This window comes from Biomphalaria glabrata, chromosome 17, assembly GCF_947242115.1.
Source record: "Biomphalaria glabrata chromosome 17, xgBioGlab47.1, whole genome shotgun sequence".
Classification (NCBI taxonomy): Eukaryota; Metazoa; Mollusca; class Gastropoda; family Planorbidae; genus Biomphalaria; species Biomphalaria glabrata.
In genome coordinates, this window is record NC_074727.1 from 26,021,988 (window position 1) to 26,049,096 (window position 27,109).

The 27,109-nt window shown below is 38.6% G+C and overlaps 1 protein-coding gene across 4 annotated transcripts in view; it reads left to right on the forward strand.

The window, feature by feature from the left end:
• The window catches only part of LOC106072895 (dnaJ homolog subfamily C member 27-like), a 149,346-nt gene that overhangs the window by 2,421 nt on the left and 119,816 nt on the right, over positions 1–27,109 (forward strand). For all 4 annotated transcript variants that reach the window (XM_056015585.1, XM_056015583.1, XM_056015584.1 and 1 more), the window contains exon 3: positions 16,851–16,933. In XM_056015585.1, coding sequence (XP_055871560.1) covers positions 16,851–16,933 — 83 coding nt within the window. The remainder of the gene's footprint in view (positions 1–16,850; positions 16,934–27,109) is intronic.

Consider the following 27,109-nt stretch of genomic DNA (forward strand, 5'->3'; position numbering starts at 1 on the left):
TCATACAAAATGTGCATTTTGCAAAATGTATGTTAACCCTAATTGCAAATTGGCTACAAAGCCAAAAAAGTTGAATCATTTATTTATTTATTATTATTTTTTAATGAAATTTTTTATTTCCGATACTTTAAAGCGAATTGAACTTCCTTTTCTCTCTTGATTTTAGTAGAACAGAATGTATTTTGCAAATAAAATGTGCTTGATTTTGTTTTTTGAGTGAAACAAAAGGTAAGATTCTTTTCATTCTCATTTAGTACTAAAATGAAAAATCATTTTGAAAAAATATTTCTATAATGTGATGATGTTATCTTAGCTTTAGAATTAAAAATTAGCATTGTTTATATCAACATAATGTTTTTGTAAGCATTTAAAGAACTGTTGTAAATTTGCTAGGTAGCCCACAAAGAGTCATATTTTCAATACATTAGCTTCAATAGTAGATAAAAGTAGGTGTACAATTTCATTTAAACACCTTGTTTTATTTTATTAGCTAGATTATTTAAGTACATTTAGCTTTAAAATGTATTTAAAAAATGGTCTTAGATCATTTCCCTGCACATTGTAGATCTTGATAGATCTATAAGATCTAGAATCTAGATTATTTTTTTTAGAGAATCTATAATAATATTAATGATAATCTAGACATAAATAATAAATTTCAAAATATAGGCCTTATAGATCTAATCAATATTTTTAATTTTCAGATCTAAAGATTGTTATTAGGTTCTCTGAATCCCAGTAATTAAGCTTCTATAGAGAAATTCTGACAGTGAGCTCTCAAGTTGTGTTGAAGATGCAGACATTTAAGATAAGGAAAACCACACAGGTAAAAATAAATATTGAATAAAGAATATAGATGTATATACAATATATTTCAACATTTATGAATATTTAATAATTAACTAAAGGAATTATCATTGACATTAATTTTTGTTATTTCATATTTTTATTGTAGGTAACTTCAAAAGAATCTTTTGCTGATGTAGATGAGCCATCAACACCTACCTATGCATAAAAGATATCTTTTGGAGAGAGAACACAGACATAAAAACAAAACAGCCAAATGTTGGCTGCCTGGTCGAGTTATATGTGCTTTGGAGTGCCATTGCGATGGTGCTAGTTCGAACCAGCCCATCAATATTATCTGTTTAAGCTTGATGGAATGATAATTTCTGGAGAAACTTCAGATCTTAACTCATAAAACAGAAAAAAGATTTGTCTTACACTGAAAATCAACCAGGCCAATAATATCTTCTATTGATTATTTAAGGGACTTTTAAAAAAATGTTTTTATCATGTGAGCAGATACGTCGGTGATATCTACATCCGACAAGCCATATACCAGGCTTTAACGGGTTGGTATCTGGCCTCTCAAAACTCTTGCTTATAAATGTTGTATAATGAAGCCATGGATACTCTGTTCATCAAATTTATTGAGGCCTGTGGTACACATTTATAAATTCATATTGCTGTATGTCTGAAAAGGTTGCAGCCACTGGAATACATACATTGATCAAGTCAGCATCAAAATAAAAGTTTGGACATAACTGAAAATGATTAAAAATTAAAAAGCTTAAAAAGAAACCTCATTAAAAGCTATAAATTTGTGTGTATATATTAAAATAGAGAATGATATTGTTTTATGTTTTTCTATGAAATTTAATATTTCATTATTCTAACAAATTTTGTGTCTATGGTTGTCTGGTTTCTAAATAAATAATTATATTTTTCTTTAAATTGTAAAATAATATTTTTAAAATTCTATTTTCATTTTATTGGAATTATCATTATTTTTTTCATTGAGTACATTACTTGTAACATTTAAATAATATGAAATCTATCACAAAATATATATATATATATATATATATACCGGTATTAGGAGTGCACCGGATAGTCACTCCGGCTTCTGCCAAATATTAAGTCTTTTTTTTACTATTCAGCCATATTTGGCTCCAGTCGAATATCACTGCTGGATAGTTGACCGAATAGTAAAAAATACACCTATTTAATATGCATAAAGTGGACCTCGTTCCATTAATGTCTGTTATAGAATGTATTAATGTTAATGTTACAACATAATAATGTGCTTAAAAATAGGACCTATATGAATATGCACCAAACATCTTTTATTATAAAGACAAGGTTTGTTAATATAAATAGAAATGAAACTTTACATTATAAATGCGATTTACATACAGAGCAGCAATGACTGGCACATGTTATCATTTTGTCTTGACCTTTGAGTTAACATGTTAAGCTGTTATATTCCTTGACTATCTCACGCTGACCAGACGTCTGTCTAGCTGTGCGGGTATATCTCTAGACTCTGGAGGTAGAGATGAACAACTCCCACCCCCTTTTTTATTTGTGTAGTCCATCACATTGAGTTTATTGATAGACAGGTGACCACAAATCAAATACTATGAACGTAGGTTTAATGTCAGCATATTGACACTCTCTAGAGGTCACACCTTACGAGGGAACTGAGTTTGTTTACTTGGTATTTGTATTTTGTTTGTTTTTTTGGCACATCGGCGCAATTTAGGCCATTGCATGTCGTGCCGTAATACCTCAGGGTTATTCTTCCTTCGTATCACAAAAGCTAAATTTATACAATTAAGTCATTAAAAACTAGGTCTATTCACAGTTAGGATCGTAAAAATTTATAAATTTAATAAAAATCTGTTGTAAATATTACATGTTCACAATTTCTTTGCCATATCACAAATCTTTATTAGGGTGCTGGATTTCAAGACACACCTTATATAGTTCGTCCATCATGGTTCGATGATGACCACTTTGTCATCCAGGGGGCTGAGGGCTTTGCACTGGGGTTTTATGCTTCCTCATGTGGCTGGTGAGACCTATGTGAGCCCGGAATGTTCGGCTGCACACTGAGCAGGTTATTCCAGCTGGAGCTAGTGTCATTGGCCTTGCTTTTCTTCTCTGGCGTTTTTCTTCTGTCAGCGTTGTTCTCTTTTCCTCAGCAACCTGTGCGCCAGTTTTCACAGCGCGACGCCATGATGTTCTGTCATGTGCCTCTGTCTCCCAGGTGGCTGGGTCTATACTGAACGCCTTCAGAGATACTTTGAGAGTGTCCCTGAAGCGCTTTCTTTGACCACCTTGCGAGCGCTTTCCTTCGCTTAGTTGGCCATACAAGAGTCGTTTAGGGATGCGTCGGTTTTCATTCTGCAGACGTGTCCTGCTCATCGTAGCAGGGACTACATCAGGATTGTGTGGATGCTTTGCAGACCCGCTCTTCGAAGGATTTCAGTATCTGGTATTTTGTCTTGCCATTTGACATTCAGTATTTTTCTTAGACATGTCACGTGGAAGTGGTTCAGTTTCTTTGCATGTTTTCTGTACACTGTCCACGTTTCTGAGGCACAGAGCAATGTAGTTAGGATGACAGCTCGATAGATCCCTAGCTTTGTGTTTGTGGTGATACCTCGTATGTTCCAGACGTTTTTAGACAGTCTGCCATAGGATGCACTGGCCTTGGCGATACGCAGGTCGATTTCATTATCGATCTTTCCGTTTCTGGAGAGTGTGCTGCCAAGATATATGAATCTGTCCACTGCGTTTATATCATGCCCATTTATCTTGATGCTTTGATCCGAGTAGGCTTTCCCTGGAGCAGGCAAATATAAGACTTCGGTCTTTTTTTGTGTTGATGGTAAGGCCAAAGTCTGAGCATGCTCTTGAGAAGTCACTGACGATGCTCTGCAGATCATTTTCAGAGCAGGCATTGTTTAATTCTATTGACTTAAAATATAAGGGATCTAGAATTTTGACTAATATATATAGGCCAATATATAGTCTTGTCCTAGATCTAGATCTTGGTCTAGAGTCTAGACTAGTCTAGATCTAATCTTGGTCTAGACATCTAGAACGAAGGTCCGTCACGTTATTCGTTAAAACTAAAAACCAAAGAACTTCTTTAAAAAGAAGCCATCTATAATTTAAGGCCAAAGGCCTAATAGGGCAGATTTTCATTATAACACATATCGATCTCGATCTAAGTCTAATTGCCTATATAGATCTAGCTATCATTTTTTTTTAAGAAAAAAAGTTTTAAAAATTTAACATCTACAGATGTGACTAAGTTGGATGTGTTGAAAGTTAAATTAAAATGAAATCTTAAATTGAGAAGAACATGTGGAAAGTAGCTAACTAAAAATGTATCTTTAAATTTTGATCAACATGTCATTGAGATACTTGCTCTGATGCAAGATTATAAATACTAATGTTTCTCTATATCTTCTCACAGCTTGATGGCAGAGATTGTAATAACAGTACATTAGCATTGGGATGTATTTATATTTTTATATTAAATTTATCTAGAATGTATGTATATTTTTATATTAAATTTATTTACATTTTAAATATACTTTGAAGGAGTTACTTTTGGTTAATAGTTTATGAATTTTAGAAAAAAGTTCAAACTGTATACTACATCTCTAGTTCATGCAATCTTATCAGTGTAAGTTTGCTACATAAAGATAATGTAATTGATGACAAATATATGTGAGTGATATGGTACAATTTAGTAGCCTGAGGAATTACATTTTCTATATTTTTATGCAGACTTCTTTGTTTAGACAGTGAATATGTCAAAAATTAAGTGAATAGATTAGTTGAGCTTTATTTAAAAGAAATTACTGGTCATTCAATTTGCAGATATAAAAAAGCCTTGTTTAAACATTTTTCAGCACACAAAGAGAGTTCCGATTTTCAGTTATGATTTTCAATTTATAAAATCAGCTTATAGAGTTCAAAGATTCAATAAGAAATAATACAATAGCATTGAGCTGATTGGCTTTGTAGATCATTATGTCTAGAAATCTAAGGAAATTTATGGATTGTATGTCTTTTTTACTATTATTGGTTTGCTATACACTTACAGAAGTCTCTATCAATAAATATGTTATTCAATATTATTATGGAAGAGGTTAGAGTATAGAAAATATGGTATATAATTTGTTCGTATTGCTATACTGGTGTCATGTTTTCGCTCATTAAAGTTTAACGTATTTTAGTTTTAGTAAACCATTGCATATTATTTTATATGTACAGCGAAATATGGAAATAAAATATTATTTTTAGTAATTTATTCTTGTAGATCTATAAATTCCCAGCATTTGGACATATACTAAATGCATGTAGCATTTATAGTTTTTTCGTTACGAACTTTTGAAAATGCACATTTTTTGTGTTTTTTACCTCCCTTTTTGAAACATTCTAAAAATGATAAAATGTAACATTCGGCACAAGTAAGTAAATTCAGAAGATTTTTTGATAACTTTGAAAACATTGAACGTATTCTGTTTTTGCTCATTAATGTTTTTACTATGTTTCATCTCTGGCAGTCTTATAGCTTCTCTTTAAATGGCCTTCAAAAACACCGAGTTTGGAAGGCCAAAAAAGAAACTGAAAAAAAAAAGTTTTTAAAAATGTGTAACTTTCTTAATACTTGATCTATACATATAAATTTGGTACCGTATCCTCGGTCTTAGAATCACGAGTTCTATCCAAATAAATAAAGAGATTATAGTTTACTGATCATTTTTAAAAATCGATTTTGTGTCCTTAGTATTAAGCCCTTGAAGCCAGAACCAGAATCGGTCTTTGGAATTTAAATAACAAGCCTGATGATCAGTTGTTAGTCTGAAATTCATGAATACATACATCCACCCACTATACAAGCCAGATTGCACTTTACTTTTGAGAGATTTACATTAGTAACTAGTTCAATATATACTTACATATTTTACATTGACCCTTCCCCACACACCCTTTACAGTTGGTGGCCTCGTACATAAACACACACTCATGCTACACAGATTAGTTAATTAGGCCTATCTGTTTATAAATACTGTTAAGCTTGAATAAATCAATCAGTAACAGAGTTTAAAACAATAAAATATATAAAAGGAAAAAAAAAACAATTAAAAATATATTTTATTTTCATTATTTTATAAAAAAATGTATACTGCTGCTAAATTTTTGTCACTAAATAAATATCTTTGAATATAATCCATATTATACATTTTAAAATCTATTTTAAAATATGTTTTGTACTGTTTTAAATGGCATGTTGCATTTTGGAAAAATTTACTCACTTGTGCTCTATGTTGCAAATTAGCTACAAAGCTACAAAGTCAAAATCTATTTAGTATGCATATAAGTTGGACATAATTTAAAACAACAATTAATAAGTAGTTTTTCATATTAATGCGTGAACTTCAGCAGATGCACGTGACCTTTTTCAGTTCTGTGGCATTTTACGTCTCGAGAGATGATCTTTTCCCTTTGCAACTCCTTGTGTGACTAAAGAGGCAAATCCTTGATACATTGCTGCGGTCGCAGGTTGGGCATATGTATCACCAGGCGCCGTTGCATTTTCACCATTCTTTCTGCTTCTATTGTGTATGGCATCTGCAATCCGAGACCCTTCGTAACACTTCCTGATTGGTTATTTTATCTTGCCACCTTATTTTAAAGATCCGCCTTAGGCATCTGAGGTGGAAGACATTTAGCTTTTTTTCCTGCAATGAGTAGGTTGACTATGTTTCACTTCCGTATAGCAAATTGCTTAACACACAGGTCCGGTAGATTAAGGCTTTAGTATTGTTAGTCAGCAATATGTTGTCCCACACTCTTTTCTGCAACCGTGACATGGTGCTCATTGCTTTGGCTATACTGTAGTTAATGTCTTTATCCAGTAGAGTATTGTTGGATTTGATGGAGCCAAGATAGTTGGACAAGTTCACGTACCTTGGCAGCATTATAACAAATGATGGAGATGCCTACCATGATGTAGCGTGCCGAATAGGAAAGGCAGGGAGCATTTTCCAAAGGCTGCAGCCTATTTGGACTAGCCAAGCCATTGGACTCGGAGACAAAAATACACCTTCTCAACACAATCGTCATTCCAACTGCTACTTATGCATGTGAGACATAGAAGTCATTTGTCAAAATTGAGAAAAGACTAAATGTGGCTCAACAAAAATGGATGAGACGGATTTTGGGAGTCAGTTACACAGATCGGGTCTCAAACAAGGAAATACTATGCCGAATTGAGTCGAACACTTAGTGAGGTTGTGACAGTGCGTCACATGAGGTTTGCGGGACATGTGCTACGTCAAAATGAATTACGCACACCAAGAGTTGCGATAACATGGAAGCCAATACAAGGAAAGCGCAAACAGGGACGTCCCCGTATTACTTGGCGACACACCTTTATGGAGGACCTCAGAACAGTGGACACCAGGTGGGAGGGGGCTTCAGACATTGCCAATGACAGATCTTTATGGAGACATCTTGCCGCCCAATGCGCCGAACGGCGCGGGAGGACCTAAGTCTAAGTCAAGATAGCAAAAGTGATCGGAAATTTCTAGTGGTTGGCCATTAATGTTTACTTTTGGTGCAGTATTTGTGTTTTGAACTAGTTAGTCTTGCTTTGACTAATATTTAAGCCGAACTTCTGGCAAGCAGCAGATAGTTTGTCAACCAGGGACTGAAGCTGAATGTCAGAATCAGCCACATAAGCTGCATCATCAGCATACAGGAGTTCCCTTATAAGTATCTTCCTAAACTTGGTTTTTGCTCGCAGCCTTGATACATTAAATAGTTTTACAGAGGATCTTGTTTGGAGAAACACTATACACTATAGCTACAGAACACTTAACTAAAGGATTTTCTTTTTGAGGAATAAGAGATTGACCCTTCACAAAACAATTAGATCAATTAGATTATCATTATATGACATCAGTTAGGCCAGGTTCACATCTAACTTCACATTCACTTTCACATATACTTTGGTCTGCTGGACCGATGGGGCACCACACAAGATCTGTCAACCTTCTTTCTCCATTCTTCTGTCATTTGTCTTTAATAGAATTTTATTCTGATGTTCTTTCTGAAAATATTGAAACCAGCCTTTTTACCTGCCTGGGTGGAACACTTCGGGAGCCGATTTTGAGTTAGTGTTTTCACACAAACTGTCTTTGTAACCTTGTTTTTTTATACTTTGAAAAATTAAAGCGGTCAAACTAAAGTTTTCACAGTGTGGCCAAGTAGCTAGTAATTCTTTTCCCAAAGATCTACATCAACTGTCAAATTTGAAGGAAAATCGATGGTGCCATTTACGAGAATCACCCCTTCACCCAGTTTTTTGTAGGTTTTATTTTTTGACGCGATCAATTTGTAAGCTAAATGGAGGAATAGTTAAAAAAAAAAGAAATAGGAGTATTCTGGATGTTTATTGAAAATGCAAAAAAAAGAAAAAGGGAGGGGGGGGGTTGTGTTTCTGGCAAAAAAAAAAAATATATATATATACCCTGGGAAAAAAATCAACAGCGTTTAATGCTAGTATATTGGCTATATAATTTAGTGTTCTATTTTATTAACTCTTTCTCTCCTAATTGACGATACCATCGTTGATTTGACCCAATTCAATTAATTGTTGGTTTTAGAAAGTGTAACTTGTGTTAAAAAAGAGCATGCACTCTCCTATAAATCTATACCAAAAAGTAAGGTTTTATGATTACAAAATTTTTTTTTATTGAAGTTTAATGATAACAGGGTAGAATGTGAAAAACGAACAATTCTGTCAGAACGTGGAAAAATAAATACGGAGATAAAGAGTTAAATAGAGCATGTACATTTCATCGTTTAGTGTAGCAGCAGTTTACAGTGCAAGATCATTCTTCCCGGTCAACAGTTATTTTAAAATATACACCAATCTACCTTTGATTTTAGTTTGAAATTGGGCCACCTAACCATTACCAAAAAAAAAAATTTCTTTAAACTTTGCATCACAGAATTGTTGTCATGAACTGGTCACAGTCAGTCACTGACATATTTATTTGACATATTTATTAAAATTTAATGTTTAGATTGACAAAATCATTAAAGTGCACTTCGAGGAAATTATTACAGTTTTAAATCAGTGTGATTATAAGAGCGTAAGTTACTTAAGTCTAATGTGTTTTATTTTTCAAATCCATTGTGAGGTAGCATTTTCAATTCCCTGGGTGCAAATCCTGTGTACACTTAAATGCTATGTTCAGTGTGGGTGAAACCTTTTGGATCCTACAGCTGCATTGAGATGAGAAAACGGTTGTGTAGGCAGCCAATTCATTGACGGCAAGTTGAAGCTCCTGCTTAGAGTGTGCAATCATCTGATCACTATACTAGCGAATCCAGAACTTTGGAGTGGGGGGCGGCGATAATTTTCCAAACCCTAACCCTAACGCCCACTAAACCCCAACCCTATGCATAAACATGCGTACAGCGCGGGCGCGCGCGCGCCCACACACACATACATATATATACACATACATACATACATATATATATGAGAATAAAAAAAGCAGCATCTCTCAACCTTCGGCAGAAAAACAAAAACTGGGGCAGCGCTATAAGGTTCTATTGTGGGATTCAGGGCAAAGCCTCGACGACAAAAGCGTTTTCCTGCTTTTTTTCACTGCAGAAACGTATTCTCTTGAGATCTGTAGCTCATTATTCATCAATGGAGTTCGGGGCGAAGCCCCGACGCCAAAAGTGTTTTCTTGCATTCTTTACTGCAGAAACGCATTCTCCTGATCGAAAGCTCATTATTCATACTATTAAAAAAGGACCTTTTGAAAAATATTCTAATATGAATTTATAGGCATTGCAAATAAAACCGATGTGTTCCTTGAAAAGATGAGATACCCCGCATATTTAGATTTTGGATTTGAGGATCGCCGAAGAAAAAAAAATTATTCCATAAATAATATTCAAGAAAATTAAAGTATAAATTGTGAGTTATAAAAAATATCAGATTGAGTAAAGGTTGGGAAAAGGCCACTATGAAGTGACAATTTGTGTTTAGATCTCATCTCAGTCATGACTCTTATACTGAAAAATTTCGTTTGAATTCTAACTTTTCCAATGCAAAGTCCTTCTTAAAATCATTATGATAAATTCATGTGAAATTACATAAACTCTGTTTGGAAATGGGAGGGGCGGTAGAGTAAAAACATTAATACTCGCTCCTTTCATAATTTCTGCTAAAGTTTGCATTTGGCTTTAAAGAATAGGGGTGGGGCGACTCGATATAAGAATTTAATTTATAGTATATATAAATTATATTAGTGACAGATTTTTTATATTTTGTAATTTCTTAACTATAATACAAAAAGAAAAAGTATTGATTTATCCGATGGGGTAAATGCAATTGAATGTATCGCCCCTCCCACCTGGTACAACTCTTTTTCATTTAAATTTACTAATGATACAATTTGAGATTAGAGTGTGGTACGACATAATATACAATGGGTCACATATCAATACGTAGTTTATATTATATAGATATTCAACTAATTTTGTTCACAAACTATAATTCTTCATAAAAATAGGACCGCCCCCTCGCTCAGAGGGCTAGAGTGGGGAGGGCAGTACATGCGATCGCCCTCTCCCCAACCCCACCGAATCGGCTAAGATACCAGAAGGGGAGCTACATAATATAAAATGTATATATTAATTCAACTAATTTTGTTCACAAACTATGATTTCTCCATAAAAACGGACCGCCCCCCACTCAAAGGGTTTAGGTTGGAAGGGTATTAGATGTATTCGCCCCCCCCCCCCCCAATCGGCTAATAGGGGAACGACAATATATAAAGATCGGTTAAAACATCAATAATAAGTTATAATCATATAGATATTTAATTGATTCTAATAGCAAGCTGAAGATTATGTCAAGAGTCTTATTTTAATGATGTCATGTGACCTTGATCCCATTCCAACTTCCTTGCTCCTTGAATGTTTAAATGAGCTTGTACCCACAATTACTAACATTGTGAACATTTCACTGACTTCAGGCATTGTACCACGGCAATTTAAGAATGCACTTGTCAGGTCCTTATTAAAGATATCCAGTCTTGACCCAGAATGTCTAGAAAACTATCGCCCGGTATCAAATCTTCCCTTCCTGTCAAAGATTCTGGAGCGCATCGTGTTAGCCCAAATTCTTCCTTCTTGAACAGTACTGTCTCTTGAAAGAATTTCAAACTGCATATAGGAAGTGTCGTAGCACAGAGACAGCAGTGGTCAGGGTACTAAATGACTTCCTTCACAATTCCGACATAGGCCACATATCAATACTTTCCATGCTGTACTTTTCGGCAGCCTTTGATACGCTAGACTCGGCTAGACCAATATATTATGATGGCCAGATTCTCTGCTACATTCTGTTTAGCAGGAGTCGTCCTAAAGTGGCTTGGATTCTACCTGACTGAACGCACCCAGAGTGTCGTCTTAAACGGGACAGAATCAACAACTTTACTCTTGAAGTACGGAGTACCCCAAGGATCAGTTTTAGGCCCAGTACTGTTCACTATCTATACATACCCACTCAGCGGTGTCATACAGGCAACCGGTATCGTATACCAATTCTTTGCCGACGACTCATAGTTATACGATTCCTCAGTACCCTCAGAGGTGTCGCATCTAGCAGCAAAAATCATTTGTACCATTGCAAGGGTGAGCGATTGGATGGTTGAGAATAAGCTCAAGATGAACGAAGACAAGATAGAAATGATTAAGAGTGGCACTCGAAACAACATAAAAAAAAGTCGAGAGTACAGATTCCATTTCCATCAAGAACTACCAGGTTCCTTATGTCCATGTAGTGCGAAATCTTGGAGTTATCTTTGACTCAACACTATTTTCGACCCACACATAAGTCAGCTCTGCTATGCTCTTTATCTGCAGCTGCGCAAATTAGGCCAGATCCGACCATATTTACCACGGAGTCAACAAAATTGATATATTCACAGAAATACCTACTCTCTAATACTCATCAATACATTTATCTTCAATGCCAATTGGCAATATCCATTTCCAAAGGAAATGACTAAAAAAAGAATGTTCACAAAGCTGAATGGAATTCCTGTTGCAACGGAGTTCATGTCTTACAGCTCAATCTACTCTTTGAAGCTAAACGCCGTCAAAAATGTCGATGTCATAAGAGTACCATTGTCGATGTCATAAGAGTACCATTTGAATACGAAGGCTTTGGATTGTACATTGCTCTACCCAGATCTTCTAAAGGACTCCACGAGCTCGAAAGCATCATTACTAATGAAAATTTTGACGTTCATGACCTGTTTGCTAATTTAAGAATGACCAGCGTCCATTTGTCGATGCCAAAGTTTAACTTGACCGCCACGCTAAATTTCAACTTGGCACTCTCAAGTCTAGGAATGTCTGAAGCATTTACCAACACTTCTAATTTTTCCGGAATGTCTAATACTCGTCCTCGCTTATCCGATGTTGTCCAAAAAACGACTGTCCAGTTTTCAGAGTCATATATGACAACTCCTTCTTTTTTTAATACTAATATTAGCATTCCTGTTAACAACTCATCAGCCCTTGGCGATGTTAATTTTATAGCCAACCACTCATTCTTGTATTTCCTTCGTGATGATATCAATGACTTGATTTTACTGCAAGGGAAATACTCTGATCCTGAAATTCAAGAGATAATTGTGAAGTGAAGTAAAATGTTTTCATTATTTACAATTGAAACATTAAAGATATTTTTGTAACAAATATTGGCTGTAACAACCATTTGAGTGGTTTATTGTTGGAGAGAAGAGGTGATGATATAGTTAAATGAAAGGGAAAGCGAGAAAGTAAGATCAAAAGTAGTCCTATGAGAAATGGAGATAGAGAGAGTGAGAGAGAGAGTAAGCTAGACGGAGAGGGTGTGTGTGAGAGAGACTCTGGGACACAACTGCCAACACTGAAGAAAGAAATAGTTGTTTGATTATTATTAGAACCTTTTTTTCCAAAGATAAGATAATTATTTTTTTTAATTACAGTGAAATTTAATTTAAAAAAATAAGACCAAAAATATTTTAAGTAACAGAAACTAAAAACAAATAACATTGGTCATGGATCTATAAACATATAAGTATCCTTCCTTCACAATTTTCAGAAGACAGTCAAGTATTTGGTCTTCAGGAGCATGGGCGTACCTCGGTCACTGGCGAATCCAGGGGGAGGGGGGTAGAGTCGATCGCTTCCCCCCTCCACAAGGGGGTTGTGGGAAATTTAGTAGAGAAATCACACAATTTCTAAAAGAATTCTTTACTTATATTAATAATATATTCTAATTATTTATATTTTAACCAATTTTTAGATTATTTCGCCACCCCTCTAGTATGTTGGCCGATTTAGTGGGGTGGGGCAGCCGACCCTAACCATTCAATTTGGGAGTATATATATCCTGGTCGAGAGCTGCCTTAGTCAATGTCAGGTTTAGGAATTATATGTGTTGTTAAATAGATGTACACAATTAAGGTCCCGAGGTTCAGCCTGATATAAGAATATCATTCACACACAGTCGAACATAGACTAACGAACTAGGTGGATGGATTAAATAACAACAAAAAAAATGAATTTAATTGTATGAAACTGATATATGTATATGTACAATGAGGATGATAAATAGACCATATATATATATTAGATATATATATAATATATATATATATATTAGATATATTTATATATATATATATATATATATATATATATATATATATATATATATATATAATATATATATATATATATATAAAACGATATTATTCAATAATTAATTTAAGCACCTTTGCTACTACTATCAACTTGTCACCCTGGTTTCATAGTTCACCAGACTCTGACCGACTGGCGTCACAAAACTGCCAACCTCGGTAATAGTAAAGTTAGACCTCAGATGATCGCCAATTTGACAATGACACTGAAAACTATAATATATATATTTCTGAGACGGCCAGCGACGTCCACACTAGCATAGACTCGAGCTCAGTATATACAACTCCAGCACTGGCACCCTATAAACGAAATAAACACTAAACTTAACTTCTACTCTAAAACTAGAAATAGTGACAACCTCATACAACATACAATACGAGATATCACAAACGAATAACTCACCCTAAACAGGGGTCCAAAAATCCTACTGAATAATAAGTCCGAGAAACTAGTACAGCCTATAGATATAATAACCTTTTACGGACCAATACACCGTCCGTTTCAACCAAATTCAGAGGGTGAACTGCCTTATGACAAAGAATGACCAATAGATGTTACCGGACTTTGTGACGTAGAAAAAACAATTCAAAACAAAAATACAAGGCACTCTCGCCCCGTACAAGTACTACGAGTAGAGGAAATAAAAATCAGAGTTAGGATAACTACTCGACAGTCAAGAGAAAAAGAAAGCTGCCCTGTCAGCTAGCCCTAAAACAGAAGCATATGCACGCACAAACTGTGGCAAAATCTTCCACTCCAGAATTGGCTTGATCTGTCATACCCAAAGTGTCGTTGTTAACAAGCTTAATTTTGAAGTACGGAGTACCCTAAGGATCGGTTCTAGGCCCAGTATTGTTCACTATGTAAACTACTCCACTTAGCGGCATCTTATATCACAGTTATACGATTCCTCAGTATCCTCAGAGATGTCGCATCTGGCAGCAAAAATCCGTGGTACATTTTCAAGAATAAGCGATTGGATGGTTGAGAATAAGCTCAAGATGAACGAAGACAAGACAGAAATAACATCTCAAAAGTCGAGAGCATATATTACTTTTTTATCGCGAACTGCCAGGTTCCTTATGTCCATGTAGTGCGAAATTTTGAATTTTTTTTTTTACTCAACACTATCATTCGACACACACATTAGTCATCTCTGCAAAGGTATTTATCTGCAGCTGCACAGATCATGCCAGATCCAACAATATTTAACAACCGAGTCAACAAAAAAAGCTAGCTTTGGCATTCATACTCTCCCGCTTGCCTACAAAAATAGATGTCTACCAGGCGATGGTTCTCTCAACCCTTGTATATGGACATGGACACTATACAGAAAGCTACTAAGACTAATTGAGCGCTTTTACCAAAGATGCTTGCGCTCTATCATGGACATACGGTGGCAAGACCGCACTACAAACAGCGATGTCCTTGCGAACGCCGGTATGGACAGTATAGAGGGACTTCTTATGGTCCGACAGTTACGCTGGGCAGGGCACGTATCCTGTATGGGAGACGAACATATGCCAAAGGCAGTCTTTTTTTGATGAGCTAAAAAGTGGTCAACGTAACAGAGGCGCCCCACGGAAACGCTTCAAAGACCAGATTAGGCGCCAACTTGCCTTAGCTGACATAGAAGAGAGCACCTGATTGCATGCGGCCTCAGAACGAGACAGCTAGAGGTCACAAAGGCCGCGGGATACACATTTAAAAATCCGTTGCCGAGGACAGACGCTTTTGACGAAAAGAAAATCTAAATCGACCACCTGCGGACAATGGTTATGCTTGCACTGGTGTGGCAAAATATGTTGGTCACAGCTGGGGCTGCGCAGCCACGGGAAAAACTGCATTCCTCACTAATCTTCGGACTCGAAGACAAGCTTTATTATTATTATCTTTGTACCTTAGCAAACTGATCCCTCAAAGAGCCCTACTCTCAATGGACACAACGCTTCTAGTGGTGCCACTTTTATCCCTCAAAAGCTACGGTCTGCGGGCTTTTTCTGTGCACGGACCAAAGGTTTGGAACTCACTCCCCATTGATCTCAGACAGACAACATGCTACACTACATTTAAGAAGAACATTAAGACCTACCCGTTTAAAACTTTTTTTAGATTTTTTTTTTCTATTCTAGCTCTCGTGTTTTGTTTGTAATGTTATCACAGCGACTTGAGCCTATATTTTGTTTGTTAACAGCGCTTTAAAAATAAAATTATTATTATTATTATAAGCTAATCATTACTTTATTTTGAGTTGTTGAAACAGAAACTAATGATTTTAATTATAATATATCTTCATCTGTTTAAGGTTAAAGTATAATCAGTCATTAATGTTCAGTCTCTTTCGTATCATTTTGTAAAAACATAAGTGAATGCTATTGTCTGAATATGATGTGCTTGGCTAGAACAGCCAGTGAGGCTACTTGACTTGCCTAGTTTGCAACTATCACCTCAGTATCATCATGTCCGACACTATTTGAGAAATGTAAATAAAAATAGACTGCTAGTAGAACGTGAGGTTTATTTACAGGACATCAATCCAATTTTTATGATGATATTTGATGAATATAATCATTTTTTTAGCTTCAATTATAACACATTACTAATTTCACTACTTGACTTCACATAAACATGTTTCATCATTACAACTATTTTATCTTAAATTCAGCTTATTACAATTACTTTCTACCACATACTGTCTTTCTACGACTACTGTGCTTGACTGACTTCTAACTAAACTAAGTTCTTCAACTAATAATTTCCACTTACTTCATCATCTAACGATTCAACTACTTTCCACTGCTACTTGTAACTAATTAAAACTCTCGATACAACCTTACTTCTGGTCAGACTTAACTCATGTTCAGTATTCACAATCGCTGTAGTCACAACATTCACTTCAGTACAATAAGGTACAGTAAGTGATCTATTATGCCTGTGACACAAACCACTACTCCTTGCTGGAAACTCCCCTTTACAGAGTATTTGTTAGTGCTATTCAACTTTTTTTCTCTGACATCAACACTTTTGCAGGTTTCTTAGCACATTGTAGCCATCAATATTTCTGCCCTCTTAATGTTTATGACAGACAAATTATAGGCCTGAATAGATCTTAACAATGTCTATTGTACAATTTTGATGGGACATCACCACATTTATCTTTTTGAATGTAGTTGTCAACGAACAATCAAAACATTATTAAAATTTGGTTTGACCCATACTTTTCACCATTATTGTAATTTTTTTTTTTATTTCAGAGTTGCATTATCAAACGCTATTGTGAAAAACGATTTGTCAATAAATACTTAACCACTATTGGCATTGATTATGGAGTCACAAAGTATGGTATCATCATTTTCAAACGTATTTTACAAAGCTTATATCAACTCACTGTCTGTCTGTCCATTAAAAAGTTTGCACACGTTATTTCTCCGACACTCAATCTCAGATCAAGTTGAAATTTCGCACAATTATTTCTCTTACCTGACAATACAAGAATCAATTTTCAACAAGGTTACAAAGACAGTTTGTGTGGAAACAAACTCAAAATCGGCCCTTGAAGTGGTCCACCCAGGCAGGAAAACAAGGCAGGTTTCAATATTTTCAGAAGAATTTCGGTATAAATATATTGTTACGGTTCTCTTCTACCCCGGCCTTCTATAAACACTGCTAAACACAACACAACACATCAACACATCAAGAACCTGCCAACAAGAGCTCCACAATAATCTGGTACTTTAATAATGAGTGAATAAGTAGAAGACAGCCAATACGACACAATTGGCAACACAATAAGCTACTACGAATGTTAAACTGTACATCACCGTATACAACTCTACTGTCTCTATTTCTTCCTAGACTCGTACATAACACTTGAGGACTCGACAAGGACCGACTTCATGGCCAACTAACAGTCCTGGTCTCAACGCTCTCCGGTCTTGAACTGCCGCTTTCTTACACACTGTGTCACTCGTACCGCAGGCTTTCGATCACATGACCATAACATTGGTCATATTTGCGTGTAATCATAGTACTGTCCCTTGTCCATGGCCCCGCTGACCTGAGTGATTCACGGGTGTGTCAGCTGAGCCTATAGTTAACCCTTTTGCGCCGCCAATAGGGTCGTAACACTGCCCCCTTCTCAGATTTGTCCGTCCCGGACAAAATCTATCACACGACATGGGCAGTGGAGGTGAATCGATGCAGGAGGAGGTCTATCGGTGGGGGCGACAATGGGCTTATATTGCCATCTCGATGGAGCCATCTGCGTTGTATTCGGCGTATGTCTCCTTCTCCTACTCCAGGTGACCTTCACCTGGCTGCACTGACGTCGTGGTTGCATCGCCATGCACTTTGGACTGAGCAAACGTCGCCTTCTTCGGTCGCTCACTTCTGAGGGCAGCCACTTAACACACGGGGAGGGATAGGATGTCAGGACTGGGGTCACCAAGATCGCTGGCCTATCAGGTTGTTTCATAGGGTTTTCAAGAGACGGGTTTTTGGGAATGGGTGTCAGGTCCACAGGAGGGGAGATAGTGGCACACATCATCTTCAGGCTTGTCCGGAGGGCAAACTAGCGGAGTAAGTTGGCAGCACTCCACTTGCGAAGGACCCTCATCTTCAGCATCAGGCTCCAGTTCACTTACTTGACCATCGCCAGGTCTCGTCAGCTGGACAAACGTCTGTTGGGTGCAGACCTTGCCGATGGGTTTCTTGGAGTTGGCGTTCTCCCTGCAAAGCTCGACATACAAAGTTCTCGCCAAACATCTGAGTGCAGCCATCAGGATTCGGGTCCCTCTCATCAGCACTGACAGATTGACAGATGTCTTTAATGTCCCCAGCTACAGGCTTGATGTAAGACACAACGTTGTCTGGTTCTGTCTGGCTGTAACACAACGTTGTCTGGCTCTGTCTGGCTGACGGAGGCACTCATTTCTGCAGCAAAAGCGACGGCTGACTACACACACCACTACCCCCATCTGTGCCACCACCTTAGATGTGTCCGTCCCGGGCAGATCCAGCTTCACCATGGTACTTGTTGAGTCTGTCGATGTGGACGACCTTCAGTTTGGATCTTGGGCTCTTCTGTATTCGATACACGACATTGATTCTTTTTATCACGCGGTAGGGTCCTTCCCAGTCTGTTTGAAGCTTTGGGGACTTGCCTTTTCGTCTTTGTGGGTTGTACAGCCACACCAGATCGTTCTCATGAAACCCAGCGGCATTGGCCCGTTTGTCGTACCTTGTCTTCATGTGGTCACTGTTGATCTTGATGTTTCTGCGGGCTAGAGCGTGAGTTCTCTCCATCCGTTTTCGGAGATTTGCGACATAGTCTGTCGAAGAGGCTGGCACATCTCCCGGGATCCCGAATAGCAAGTCACAAGGTAGTTGCAGCTCTCGGCCGAACAACATCTTTGCTGGAGTGTAACCGGTGGTGCTGTGAATCGATCCTCTATATGCCATAAGGAACATTGGGATATAGGTGTCCCAGTCCTCTTGACGTTCATCGACGACTTTCGACAGATGTTGTTCCAATGTTCGGTTAAATCGTTCCACCATTCCATCTGACTGGGGGTGAAGAGGGGTTGTGCGTGTCTTTTCGATGCCGAGTACCTGGCACATCTCTTGAAAGATCTTGGATTCGAAGTTTCGACCTTGGTCGGAGTGTAACTCCCTGGGAGGACCGAATCGGCTAATCCAATTCTCCACAAGTGTTTCCGCTATGGTGGTGGCTTCTTGGTTTGGTATCGCATACGCTTCAGGCCACTTAGTAAAATAGTCTATCACTACTAGAACGTACTTGTTTCCTCTCTGGGATTCAGGAAATGGTCCGGCTACATCGAGCGCTATTCTTTCAAAGGGGTTACCGACGTTGTATTGCTGCATACGTCCCCTCGTTCTCCTGTGCGGGCCCTTTGCTGCTGAACATGCGTCGCATCTTCGGCACCATTCTTCTACATCATCCCGGTAGCCGAACCAGTAAAACCGCTGGCGTACTTTTTCAAAGGTCTTGTTGACACCTAAATGTGACCCACTGGAATTATTATGGATTTCTTGCAGCACCTCAGCAACTCTTACTTTAGGCAACAACAGCTGTAAGCGATTGCATGTCCCATCTGTCGTTTCCCAGACCCTCTTGAGAACTCCATTGTCGATTGTCAGTGAGTCCCATTGTGCCCAATATGCCTTGGTAGCAGCTCCTTTATCAGAAAGGTGATGCCATTCTGGTCTTTGTCCGTCTTCCTTCATAAGCAGAATGGGAGCCAGGTCCTCATCTTTTAACTGGTCTTCTCGGATTCTTTCGTCGGACCATGACCCGGAAGCTTGTACCCCAAGATGTCGACAATCAACGATAACTTCCTTTTCTTCAACCTTGCTGCAGTGTTTACATTCCATTCTGCAAGGTCGTCGAGACAGCGCGTCAGCATTCTGGTGAGTTTGTCCTTTTCGGTGTTGTGTCTCGAAGTCATAGGTTTGCAAACGTTCAATCCACCTGGCGACTTGTCCTTCCGGACTTTTAAATGACAACAGCCATTGTAGAGCAGCGTGATCTGTCCTAATGATAAATTTTTGCCCATATAAGTATTTGTGAAAATGTTGTATGGCATCCACAACTGCCAGTAGCTCACGTCTTGTGACACAGTAGTTTCTCTCGGCTTTGGACAAGCTCCGACTAAAGTAAGCTATGACTCTCTCAGTTCCATCTACCTTTTGGGATAAGACAGCACCTATTCCGGTATTGCTCGCATCAGTGTCAAGTACGAACGTCTCTGCTGGTATCGGGTAGGCCAGAATGGGCGATGAAACAAGAGCCTTTTTCAGTCTCTCAAAGGCCTCATGACATTCCGTTGTCCAAATAAACGGCCGCTTCGGTTCTGTCAATTGATGAAGGGCACTACAGAGGCTAGAGAAATTAGGCACAAAACGTCTGTAATACGTGCTGAGTCCAAGAAAGCTTCTTAACTCCTGGATATTAGCGGGGATCGGCCATCCATTTACGGCTTCAACTTTATCCGGGTCTGTGCTGACTCCCTCCTTTGACACGATGTGCCCAAGGTACTTGACAGTCCTTCTGAACAAGGAGCACTTCTTTGGATTCAATTTCATTCCAGCGTTTCTAATTCGTTCAAACACTTCCTTCAGGTTTGCAATATGTTCCTCGAAGGTTCTGCCTATGACGATAATGTCATCTAAGTAAACAAGACACGTGGTCCAGTTAAGTCCTCTTAGCACATGCTCCATTAGTCTTTCAAAGGTGGCTGGGGCGTTACAGAGGCCAAAAGGCATCACGGTGAATTGCCAGAGACCATTACCAGCAGAGAAGGCTGTTTTATCTCTGTCCTCGGGGTGTAGTCCCACTTGCCAGTAACCGCTCTTTAGGTCAAGGGTGGAAAAGATCTGTGACCCAGCAAGTGTGTCCAATGTGTCGTCAATCCTAGGAAGCGGATAGCTGTCCTTGTGTGTGGCGTCATTTAGTAATCTATAGTCGACACAAAATCGAGTGGATCCATCTTTCTTCTTTACCAAGACTATGGGTGAACACCACGGACTGTTGGATGGTTCAACAACCCCTTGCTGCCTCATTCGTTCTATCATGTCCATAGCTTCTTGACGTTTTGCTAGCGGCAGGCGACGTGGTTGCTGTCGGATGGGCCTAGTGTTTCCTGTGTCTATTCGATGCTGGATCAGGTTTGTTCGCCCAACGTCCATTTCATCAGATGGCAATATGTCAGAGAACTCTCTTAGGAATTGTTCTGCTTTGGTGTACTGTTCTTTTGACAAGATCGTTTTGGCTTCTGCCAGAAGTCTAGTAACCTGGGGTTCACTGGGCTTGAGTATTCCGTCGGGATTTTCACTGCTGCAGTTTCTTATCATCTCTAGAGCATGGCAACCAGCGATGAGGCTTCCTTCCCGTAAATGTTTCTCCTCTGTGCCGAGGTTCATAATTCTTACGGGTACCTTTTGGTCTTTCCCAATCGTGACTAGTGTCTTTCCTACTGCTATCCCGTTATAGTTGGTGTTCAAGCTTTCTACCAGCGCGGTTTTTGTCGTGGGATAGTCGTCCTCAATCTTCCCCCAAATGATCATTTCCGACTTAGCAGGCAAAGTTGTATTTTCCACCAACGTAACCCTTCTGGCTCGGCCATCTTCTTCATTTTCGTCGCCAAGCAAGGGTACTTCGAGGTCCCCACATTGTAAAGTGCCTCCGCCGATATTCAAAGAAAAGCCATATTTCAGCATGAAGTCGAGTCCTATTATGCAGTCATCTGTGACGTCAGCAATCAGGAATTCGTGTTTGAATGACTGATTTCCGATCTCGACTGTTATGTCGATCAGGCCTTTTATGGGCATCAGTTCTCCACTGGCTGTTTTCAACGAGTAGGCCCTAACTGGCGTTTTCTTGCTATTGTCCACTTTATCAGTCCGGATGACTGATCGTGAGGCACCAGTATCAAGGAGGAAGTGATAGTTTTGACATCCAATTTTCCCGATGACCTTTAGACTCTTACTTTGCCCTAGCACGGCGACCGGGATGATGGTTGCAGGGGCTCTCATTCTCTGTGTCGCCGGGTTCCGCCCCTTGAAGCCGGCGCGTGCTAGTTTCCCTGGTAGCCCCGAGAATTTGGTCGTGCATACCTTTCTGATCTGTAATGGGTTCCAGTTTGTGCAAATCTTCTAGTGCAGCTTCTTTGTATATGACCGAGTTCACCACAATTCCAGCATCGTACAGGAACCCTAGGTTGACTTTCTGGTACTTGGTTTGTTCGTCGTTCATCTATTGCCTCTGTCACCCTTCTCACAAGTTGTGTAAATTCTTCCTCTTTGACTTCTAACCTTCGGCCTTGATGAGTGCTCCCTGATGCGTCTTTGGCGGCTTCATATGAGAGAGCATATACGAGGGCTTCACTGGCCTTACGTTTACCACTAACTCTGGTGGCTTTCTTTAACTCGGGGTCTCGAAGGGCATCAATGAAAGCGTCTGTAATAATGACTTCCAGAAAATCTTGTGCGGCGGTTGGGTAGGCCAGATGTGCGAGGCGTTCGATGTCTGTCTCTAGTTCCTGTAGTGTTTCATCGGGGCGCTGTTGTCTGGTCTTTAGTTGCACACGATATACTTCTTGCAGATGTTCATCCCCGTATCGGAGTTCCATAGCCTGGACTAGGGCGGCGAAGTCTTGCTGGTTCGGTAGAGACTGTAGCAATTCGGAGGCTTTTCCTCTTAGGGATAACACAAGGGCTGTTGCTTTCTCCTCCTCACTGATCCATTTGTTAACTTTGGCTGCTGCGTCAAATTGCTTCTTGTATACTGCCCAGGACACGGAACCATCAAATACGGGGGGCTTCATTTTCCCGTAGACTTCAGGTACAAATGACGTCATATCTGCTTCTGGTACATTTGTGTGCTTGCGTTGGACTTGTATCTTCATTTCGTCGATGGCCTTCTCCACTGCGTCGACCCTCTGATTCATCTGCTCGTCAATGTTGGTGATTCTCTCCTCCACAGCATGTATGCGTTGGTTCATTGCCAATAACTCCGTTTTGATTCCCGAGTCCATCGTGTCTATCTTGGTGTCCATGGCATCTATCTTGTAATTGATCTGTTCCAGCAAGTCCGGTTCGACCTCAAAAAGATATGTGTCCGGATCTTCTTTTTCCTTCACCAGTTCCTCCCGAAGGCGTGCTTGTAAGGTTTCTTTGTTGCCGCTCGTCTTCAGGCCTCGATCACGGAGCTCTTCCTTCAGTTCCTTCACACGGAGTTGGTCTAACGTTTTCATAGTAGCCATAGCGGATCCGTTCCTATCCGATACGATCCGATCCCACTTCTGACACCAGTGTTACGGTTCTCTTCTACTCCGGCCTTCTATAAACACTGCTAAACACAACACAACACATCAACACATCAAGAACCTGCCAACAAGAGCTCCACAATAATCTGGTACTTTAATAATGAGTGAATAAGTAGAAGACAGCCAATACGACACAATTGGCAACACAATAAGCTACTACGAATGTTAAACTGTACATCACCGTATACAACTCTACTGTCTCTATTTCTTCCTAGACTCGTACATAACACTTGAGGACTCGACAAGGACCGACTTCATGGCCAACTAACAGTCCTGGTCTCAACGCTCTCCGGTCTTGAACTGCCGCTTTCTTACACACTGTGTCACTCGTACCGCAGGCTTTCGATCACATGACCATAACATTGGTCATATTTGCGTGTAATCGTAGTACTGTCCCTTGTCCATGGCCCCGCTGACCTGATTGATTCACGGGTGTGTCAGCTGAGCCTATAGTTAACCCTTTTGCGCCGCCAATAGGGTCGTAACACTATATATAATTCTCTTCATGGATCAAGAGTTTGGACAAGAAGAAGAAGTAAAAAAAAAGATCACTCTTTTATTCCTGCAAGTGGGACGGATAGAGTTCCCTTATGAAAACAAAAAAAGGGAAGAGGGCGGTGGGAGAACTAGTAGTATTCACCCGTTACAAAATAACAGGGCCGGACCGTTGTTAGCAAGAAAGATCACTCTTTTTTATTTCTACCCCACGTAAATTTAGCGGCGAAAAAAGAGGGGGGGGGGGGGAGAACAAGTAATCTACTCTGTATTCACCCGTCACTAAATAGCAGGGCCGGACTCAACCGTTGTGGGGCCCTATGCGAAACAGATTTCGCGGGGCCAAGTTTGGATAAGGATACGGATAATAAGTGAAATTTAAGAATTTGTATTAGAAAATAAATTCGTTTATGCATTTTATTCAATCTTTACTACGTACATAACTACTTTACGAGCCTTCCGTGTAGTGAAGTCATACAGTATACCATAAAAATTGTATTACCTACGTAGATCACGCTCAATAGCAATAATTACCAAATATTTCAATCTATCTACGAAAATTGTTGACCTCAAGTAATTCTTCATTAGTTTGAGGCGCGAGAAGCTTCTTTCACCAGATTACACAATTACGGGTAATGCATAATGCCGTTTTTATTTATCGCGCGTAGGATTGGCGTTTTGATTGGATCAATAAAATTATCTTATCTTATATTATATATTTCAGGATTTTTGTTTTTGAGTTTTCTAAAAATTTTAATAATTTCCTGATATTTCCATGACTTTTACGTATATTTTGCACGAGATTTCAAGGAGCTCCTGGTAAATCAGGAGGCTGTGGGAATTTTGTTTTAAGTTATAAAATGGTTTCATTTAATATAAATTTAATAATTTATACACCTAGAATTAGCGCGGGTCCTATGAAACTGCGGGGCCCACTGCGGTCGCATAGTTTGCAGTGGCCTTAGGCCGGCCCTGCAAAATAGCGGCGTATGCTACGCCGCCGGTCGACTAGTATCATAATGAAATTCTATCAAAGGCAAATGACAGAGAAGAATGGAGAAAGAAGGTTGACAGATCATGTGCGGTGCCCCAAAGGTCCAGCAGGCCAAGGGATGGGTAAAGGGAATGTGGTTGATAATGTGAACCTGGCCTAACTGATGAAAAACTACTTATTAATTGTTGTTTTAAATTATGTCCAACTTATTTGCATAGTAAATAGACTTTTTTCTTTTAAAAAAAGTTAACATTTTTTTGTAATTGTAGTATCTAGTATGATAGAACTTACATAACTTAGCAATACAATTGTAAAAAAAATATTTTTTGACAAAAATCTAAAAACCATTTGCATAAATGTGTTAAAATAATGGTATATATTTATCACCCTCACTATAAAGCATCCAGTGTTTGTTACTATTAATAGTGAATAGTTGTTAAAATGGTATATTTTTATGAAAAAACTGCTTTCATAATTGATTTTAAAAATTAGATTTTTCGCTTTCAGTAAAGAAAAAAGTAGCCGTTGCATTCAGAACTTAGAAATACGATGTCCGATTTTCTCTTCTAGTTTCTGAGATCTAAACGGGACGGGTGGACAGACAGGCCACACAAAACTAATAGCGTCTTTTCCCCTTTCGGGGGCCGCTAAAAAGACCAATTAGTTAATTATCTATTGTTAATTAGTTTGAAACAAACAATAGATAACTATGCAATCCTCTTTGTATAAGAACTTCACTTCACAGAGTGGTTAGTATGTCAGCTCGTTCCCTTTTTAAATTTGTAAAAGCTTTTAAAAAGCGATTACAGTAAAATCCACCCAGATATCCCTTTTTTCCACCCCCCCCCCTTTTCATTTTCTCAACTCGTCTAAACAAGTGATAGGATCATGGGCGTAGCCAGGGGGGGGGGTTCTTGGGTTCAACCCCCCCCCCCCCCGAAATGAAATCCCCCCCGCAGGGGGGGGGAATCGGAATTTAGTGACTGATTTTTAGCTTTGATTTTGTTTTTTTAGGTAAGATTTTAATACTAAACCATCACTTGCCCCAGCACAACTAAGGCCTACCAGGGGGGTTTGAGTTTAAAACCCTCTACTAGAGGGTTCGAGTTTAAAACCCCCTCCCAGGGGGGTTTGAGTTTATAACTTCCTACAAAGGGTTTTTTACAGTTAAATCCCACTCTTGTATAAAACAAAACAAAAAAACAAAACAAAAAAAATGTAAACGACAATCCCCAAATTCCAAGAGCACAGTTAAGGAAGATTTTGATTTTAAAACCCCCTCCAAAATGTACGATAAACCCCTTCTTCAATATAATAAAACCAAATTACTCACTCAAAATTCTATGAGCGTAGCCAAAGGGGTTTTGAGTTTACCCCCCCCCCCTTTCAGTAGGGTTTGAAGCTAAAAAAATACCTCTTCAATATAAAAAAGCAAATTACGCACTCAAAATGTTATGAGCGTAGTCAATTGGTTTTGAGTTTAAACTCCCCTTCAGAGAAGATTGAAGCTAAAAAATACCTCTTCAATATATAAAGCAAATTACTTACTCTAAAAACTATGAGCGTAGCGAAAGGGGTTTTGAGTTTAATCCCCCCCCCCCCCGCCAGCGGGGTTTGAAGCTAAAAAATATATCTTCAGTGTAAGAAAAAAAGCAAATTACGCACTCAAAATAAGTTGAGCGTTGCCAAAAAGGGTTTTGAGTTTAAACCCCCCTTCAGAGGGGTTTGATGCTAAAAAATACCTCTTCAATATAAAAAATATTACATACTAAACTTATTTGAGCGTAGCCAATCTGATTGGGGGTTTTCAGTTAAAACCTCTCTCCTACAGAGTTTTTTTTAAAGTTTAAAACCCCTCCATATGGTTCTGAGTTTAAGATCTCCCTACAGAGCATTTTGAGGTGGAAAACCTCTATCTTCAATATTATTCTAAAGCAAACTAAATTCTATGACCGTAGCTAAATGGGGTTTTGAATTAAAAAAAACAAACTCCAGAGATTTTTTAGTTTAAAAGCCCAAACAGATGATTTTGACGATAAAAGTTCCCTTTTCGATATAAAATCTAAAGCAAACTACAGTCACTTAATTCCAAGGGCGTATTCAAGAGAGGTTACACATTTCTACCAGTGGCGGGGCTTCATTAATAAAGTGCAGTGAATAGTCATCTGCCGAAATTGAA